This window comes from Idiotropiscis lumnitzeri, chromosome 2, assembly GCF_059441095.1.
Source record: "Idiotropiscis lumnitzeri isolate Australia: NSW breed Sydney's pygmy pipehorse chromosome 2, RoL_Ilum_1.0, whole genome shotgun sequence".
NCBI classification, from domain to species: domain Eukaryota; kingdom Metazoa; phylum Chordata; class Actinopteri; order Syngnathiformes; family Syngnathidae; genus Idiotropiscis; species Idiotropiscis lumnitzeri.
The window spans coordinates 14389714-14396672 of NC_142392.1; the positions used below are offsets into that span (position 1 = coordinate 14389714).

The 6959-nt window shown below is 40.1% G+C and overlaps 1 protein-coding gene across 1 annotated transcript; it reads left to right on the top strand.

The window, feature by feature from the left end:
- Positions 1-373: 373 nt before the first annotated feature.
- LOC148341760 (uncharacterized) lies at positions 374-5329 on the top strand. Its single transcript, XM_088287086.1, has 2 exons — positions 374-792; positions 3631-5329. Exons 1-2 carry the CDS (start codon positions 669-671, stop codon positions 5199-5201), a joined length of 1695 nt encoding a protein of 564 aa, XP_088143212.1. The 5' UTR covers positions 374-668; the 3' UTR covers positions 5202-5329.
- Positions 5330-6959: the final 1630 nt, after the last annotated feature.

The window sequence follows — 6959 nt, forward strand, 5'->3', positions numbered from 1 at the left end:
TGGTAGGGGCGGGTGTGAAATAATTGAGAAGCACTGCTAGTATATGCAGACATTATATCCATACAATCTTGCAGCCCGATTTAACCACAGTATTGTTGCAAGTTCGGTAGGAAAAACGTAAACGTCCCACTGCTGTTCCAGCAGCGGCTTCTCGGGAAATAGGCGGAAGTGACGTCGGAGCTGACTCGCGAATGCGGCGTTAATTTAGTTATTTTGTTAATTTTTTTCAACAACCGAATTAAAATATTATATAAAATATATATCAAAACAGTACAGCCAGGGGTAAAAACAAACACAGAGGCAAAGAAATATATTTGAAAAATACGTGCTTAAAGCATGACGTCATAAGCAAGCGCGCAGCTTGCGAAGGGCCTCGACCACATCCACCGACCCGTCAACACCGGAACAAAAACACCCACCGCTAAATTCTTCTGATTTAGTGTGGAACTGACTGTAATTTTTTCACAGGATGTCCAGTGCTACTCTAAAGGACGACGACATAATTCATTAAGTCTTTGTGTCCCGATAACCTCATCTTCGCGCGTTGATGCTTTTCGGCCTCGTTAGCTTAGCTTGCTAGCTAGCTAGCTAGCCGCTAACGAAAAGAGGCACATGACTCATCGCCAAGCAGAGATCAAGTGCGGATTTTTTGGAATTATCATTTAAAAATGTGTGAAAGAACGACATCCAAGTACAAAGAGGAACTTTGTGGAATAAAAGAAGAGAACGAGCAACATCTTCAATCGCTGGGCGAAGTTTGCAACCAGCCTCGTGTTGTGCTACACAAAGCAGGTTTGTACCCGTCTGACTCTCATTTGCTTTGTAAAGAACGACTTTCTATCGTTAAAAATATGCATCACAACATTAAGTTGTTTGGGGAAATGCGTTCAAGGTTATTGCCGTTTTATTTTTAAATATTGACTTTTCCTTGCAGGTCTGCTGAACATTTGTTTATGCCAAATTAAATCAGTGCACAAAATAATTGCCAAAGAATAACCAATAGTGGGGGGGTGAACTCCATGTTTTTCCCAGTATAAAATTTGAACTGATTATTTAACATATTACATTTTCTGTTTTTTATATCTTGTTCAAGCAATTCCTTACGGAAGGAATTCTGCTTGAATCTAAAATATGTGCACACTGCGGCGAAAACATTAATGTCGGTTGATCAATTTTAGTGGATAAAACACAAAATAAGTTTAAAAAAAAAAAAAATCAAGTACGTATTGGTCTTATTTATTTATTTATTAACTTTGTACTGGCTTCGTCGGGTGTAATTCAAGTTTTGTGCACATGTGCGTAGATTCACCTCATCCAAACATTTAAAATACATTTAATGCATCCATCCAGGGTTGCACGGATCTCATCAGTGAACAAGCGCATGCTGCAAGGAATGCATCTGCATCTTTGGCTTACTGTGGGCTTAAAAAGGGAGTACGCCACAACCCCCTTTTTGACTAACAAGCCCAGGAACATTTAGTTCCTGGTAATTTATCCAAATGGCAATGATGATGTATCAGTGGGAGGTCTTGTGTTACTTTGTTACTCATTACTGACACCCTATGGCTGTTAAGCATCATTGCAGGTACAAAATAATTCAGTGAACTCATATTTTGGTGTATCTTAGTCTAATTTGAATACATATTGGATAACTTTAAAATATACAGTCATTATTCAAATATGTCAACATGAAAGTCAGAGTGAAAGTGTTGTTGCTTAATGCTTATGTGTAAGAACTTTTACTCTTCAAACGTAATTTTGTTTTAAAATTTATTTCAAAACAGAAATTTTATACAAATAAAAAGGGTAATGTCGGAACTTACTCGCAGGATAAATGTCATTTTGGGTAAAAAAAAACCAAACAAACGTAAATCATACAATAAATAGGGACTCTGATTCCAGGGCCCCTTTAATTCTTTTAGGGATCCAGATTATAATGAAAGCAAAAAGTACCCACGATGAAACTATCTCTAAATGCAAAATGAAATAATTGTAAACATATTTCGCTTGAAGGATTCCTATTTTATCAATGACATTATGTTGTGATGGCCCCCAGTGGCCTGCATCAATATGTTCGGGTCCCACAACAGGTGTTCCATCAGACGCACACGATTGTGTGTGCTAACTTCAGCTCGCTTCCAGAAACGTCTGTGACGATGTCAGGAATTAAATCGGGCATCAGCCGCAACGTGCTTCCTTTTTAAATGCTCTTTTATCACAGTTGTGCTGCTAAAGCAGGGATGTCCAAACTTTTTGCAAAGGGGGCGGATTTGATGTTGTAAAATGTGGGAGGGCCGACCTCGGCTGACATTAACTACATAAAGAACAATATATTCAAACACATTTTAGCAAGTGATTCTGTGTTTCACATTTGCTTTTTTATTTTCATTTAAACCATCAAACATGTATTTTGGTTCATTTGAAACATGAACATCACATGCAATTGAATATTTGCTTAACTTTTTTTCTTAAACAGAAGTAATTATAGTCTTGAGTGCAAATAATATTTGAACATGAATTATATCATCATGGGAGTTCATTGTTCACAGAATTTTTGAATTACAGAAATGATTATCCACAAGTGCAAGGACTAATTTGATATATATGACTTATCATCAAATATAAATGTTGAATGAACATTTTATTCTGGAATGAAAACCGACAACTTGTCTAAATTTGTGACTGAACAAAACAAAATTAAGTCAGTTATTTAAATGACTTGCCTGCATTAATGTGACGGGTGATACTGAGATCTGGACTGCAGCACAAAGGCCAGGTCTGGCTCAAAGGCAGTGGTATTGATGCGCGAGGTGAGAGTCTGTGAGCCGTGTCCTCACGCGACTCTGATTTAAGTTCATCACCGAGAATGTCTTTTCACACAAATACGTCGACCCAAACAAGCTCAGCATTTTCCTAGCAAACTCTCGAATCTCTCGAAACCTGCCTTTATCCATCTGTCGGTAAAAGTTGTCGAGAGAAAGTTGCCGGTGCCGACTGCGGCTCTCGGGGTCACACTGCGGCTCAATGAGCTCCAGCTGGGCTGGAACATTCTTTGTGTCCACGGAGAAAGGTGATGAAAAAAGAGGATATGCTTCTCAATAGCTGCAAAATTCCGAAAGCGTCGTGTGAACTCTTCAGCCAAAGACTTCATATCTATTGCGTACTTTGTTTGTGCACTGATATTGCTCTCAATCAACTTTCCTTTTTTGTTTATTGTCGCCATTTTAGAAATTGGGGGTAAAGGTCACCCGGGGTGATGTCGCAGAGTGGTACTGCCTCTAGTGGGTAAATTAGGAACAGCAATTAAGAAGAGAGCGAACTAAGCACTGTATATGTGCGGGCCAGAATGTATTAATTTTATTACAGAGACTGCGGGCCAGATGAAGTTTGACCCCGGGCCGCATTTGGCCCCCGGGCCGGACTTTGGACATGTCTGTGCTAAAGGGAGGTTTACATCGTAGGACGTAATTCTGTGAAATGCCCCCATGGTCCGGTCCAAATCGGGGTCGCACGCATTGATTCGTGTTCGGCAGGCACAAGTCAAGGTAGCACTGTAGAAACAAAATAAGACAAAGTCGCCGCCTGAGCTTTGACTTGACCAAACCAAATTTGTCTTTTTGTGTCCTGCAGACGTCAGTGAAAACGATCTCCTTTCTGTGAAAGAGGAGCCAGACTTGACTCACATCAAAAAGGAGGAGGAGGAGGAGGAGATCAACAAGTCACCAGTGAACGTTGTCCATATAAAGACTGACGATGAAAACAAGGATGAGAGTGAGGACAAGAGAGGGGCGGAGCCTCCAAGCAGCAGCTCAAGTCATCACGTGACAACAGAAGGCCGGGAGGAAGGATACAACCTCTACGTGGTCTCCCGGACGAGTCGGCGGTCCCCCGTCGACGACGAATGTATCCTGCCGGCACCCATATTACCCCACGACTCGGTCCGGAGGACCGGTCAGGGAGAGGGCGCCGCCACTATCTCTTGCCACCTTTTGGCTATGGCTCCTGCGGTGCCCCCGACTCATTCCCCTCCAGCAGAGGATTTTCGGCGACGCACCTCCCCCTCACAACGGCCTCTCCACCGAGCCGCAGAAGGTGATTGTGCTAGCTGGGCGAACCTTGGGAGGTTCCGCCCAGGCGCCAGCCCAACAACAACAACAACAACAACAGAAGGTGATGAAGACCACTGGGGGCCATCACAAGCACATAATGAGGACACATTATCAGACGCTCATGACGATGATGATGATGATGATGATGATGATGGGCAAGCCAAAGGTGAAAGGGCACATCACACTGACTCATTAACTTCAAAGCTGTCTTTAAAACCGCACACAAGAACACACAGTGGAGAAAAACCATTTTCTTGCTCGGTTTGTGGCAAAAGCTTCTCTCGAAAGTTTCATTTAACAATCCACACAAGAACACACAGTGGAGAAAAACCATTTTCTTGCTCGGTTTGTGGCAAAAGCTTCTCTCGAAAGTTTCATTTAACAATCCACACAAGAACACACAGTGGAGAAAAACCTATTTCATGCTCAGTTTGTGGCAAGAGTTTCTCTTACAAGTCTAATTTAACAAGCCACACAAGAACACACAGTGGTGAAAAACCTTTTTCTTGCTCGGTTTGTGGCAAAAGCTTCTCTCAAAAGTCTCATTTAATAAGGCACACAAGAATGCACAGTGGAGAAAAACCTTTTTCATGCTCAGTTTGTGGCAAGAGTTTCTCTGACAAGTCTAATTTAACAAGCCACACAACAACACACAGTGGTGAAAAATCTTTTTCCTGCTCAGTTTGTGGCAAAAGCTTTTATGTAAAGTCAATTTTAACAGATCACACAAGAACACACACTGGAGAAAAACCTTTTTCCTGCTCAGTTTGTGGCAAGAGTTTCTCTCGGTCTCATTTAATAATTCACACAAGAACGCACAGTGGAGAAAAACCTTTTTCCTGCTCAGTTTGTGGCAAGAGTTTCTCTCGAAGGTCTCATTTAATAATTCACACAAGAACGCACAGTGGAGAAAAACCTTTTTCCTGCTCAGTTTGTGCCAAGAGTTTCTCTCAAAAGTCGCGTTTACGAAACCACACAAGAACACACAGTGGAGACAAGCCATTCAGTTGCAGCGTTTGTTCTAAAAAATTCTTCACTAAACAGAGTGCTGAGAGACACGATTGTGCTGGCGAGAATTGCAGCGATCCTTGAAGATTAAAAAAAGGAAAAAAAATGAAAGAACCGACTCTTTGTGGTCAGATGTAAATGTGATTTTCAATAAAATATGATGAAATTGAATTTTGCAAAGCTCTTTTATTGACACAAGGCCAATGTGATTAGTGCCAGAAGAACCAATCTGTCTGAGTGATGATGATTTGTTTTGGTGTTTACATCAAACATGTAAATAAAATTTATTGCCTTTACCTGGAATAACATTTTTTAACATTATGCTTTTCAGTTGTCTTTTTAATCGTACTTAATGGAAAAGGTGTGAGAAGAAACGGTGCTTATGAAATTGGTGCCTTCGACAATCATCAATAAAATCACTTGTTCCACTTGCGCTGTGTGAAAAGGTGAAAAACTAAACTCGTAGTTGAACTATAAAAAGAACCAGAAAGAGAAACGCAAATAGTCTCGGTTTCTCTTTCTAGGTTGAGCTCTATCAAGCATTTGGGGTTTGTTGCTAAGCAGAATCTCACTTCGGAAAAACTATAATTTTGTCAAATATACAAAATACTCTTTTCATGCTATATTATATTTTTTATACTTTGGATTGCTTATATAATGAAATCGGGAAATATTAAAATTTAAAATTGGAAACCACATACAGACTTAATGCAATTAATAAGAAATATAGAAACATTTTATAAATATTGAACACATTGAGAAGAGTTAATCTTGAAATAAATATTGAAATATAAAAAATACTTAGGTATTAAATTAATTCAATAACCCGACCCCGGAATGAGTGGCAGAAAACGGCTGGATGGATGGAATAATTTAAATTGCACACATATTCAAATGAACAAATATGTTCAGAAATATTCAAGTGTGAAATAAAAAGGTTTAAATTAATATTGATAATTTTACATATTAAAATAATTGAATAAATATTGTAGTATTACATTAGCACGCTTAAATATACATTGAAATAAATAAAAAAAAAGTTGTGTATTTTTAAATGGCCTAATTTAGATATAGGAAGTAATTCTCTTTATGAAACTATGAAGGGACTGGAGCTCACAGAAGTGACCAGTCTTGGTTCTGAAGTTCCGATGTAACCAGATACTGCCCTGAGAGAAAATAGGCCTGAGCATTGTTTATGGTGGGGGCAATTCTCTCGCCAGGTCAGTGACCTTCCAGGGTATGGAAGTAATTTAAGGTGCCTTCAGTGAAGTCCTACTTTGTCCTACTTGAATGAATCCACATCAAAATATCATCATTTATGACACCACGGCTGGACAAATAATATCCAGAAACACACTTACGCACCACTGAGTGAGTGTTGGACGATATAGCTTCTCTTGAAAGGTCCGACTTGAAAATGTCCTTGCAAGTGTATCTGCAATTAAAGCCACGCTTATCCCTCCTTCGGCCATTGTGGTTTAAAAAAAGCAAGAATATATTTTAGATTTTCGAACGGCCGCCAATTACGACTTTCGAGTGTGTTGATTCGGCATCGCGCCGCCCCCTCACGAGTGAGTATCCAATCACAAAACGCGTTCATCACCCTCAGCATAAGGCCAGCGAAAAGGCTCACTGTAACCAACTCGTGATCTAATTGGCTATCGCAACCGTCGAACAAATATGAAAGCTCATTGACTTTGACAGAAGAGATGCTCGCACAATTGCATCTTAAGGCCTCGGAATGAATAATGCGCGCTCCCCGTATTGTGAAACCTGCCTGGCAACACGAGCGAGCGGAATTCCGATTGGATTCAAAACCCTCACCTAAAGATACAACGCTCA

Excerpts from the sequence above, each read along its gene's own strand:
- LOC148341760 (XM_088287086.1), top strand. The coding sequence starts at position 669 with ATGTGTGAAAGAACGACATCCAAGTACAAAGAGGAACTTTGTGGAATA. Across the intron at positions 793-3,630 it reads TGTTGTGCTACACAAAGCAG|ACGTCAGTGAAAACGATCTC; the intron begins GTTTGTACCCGT and ends TGTGTCCTGCAG.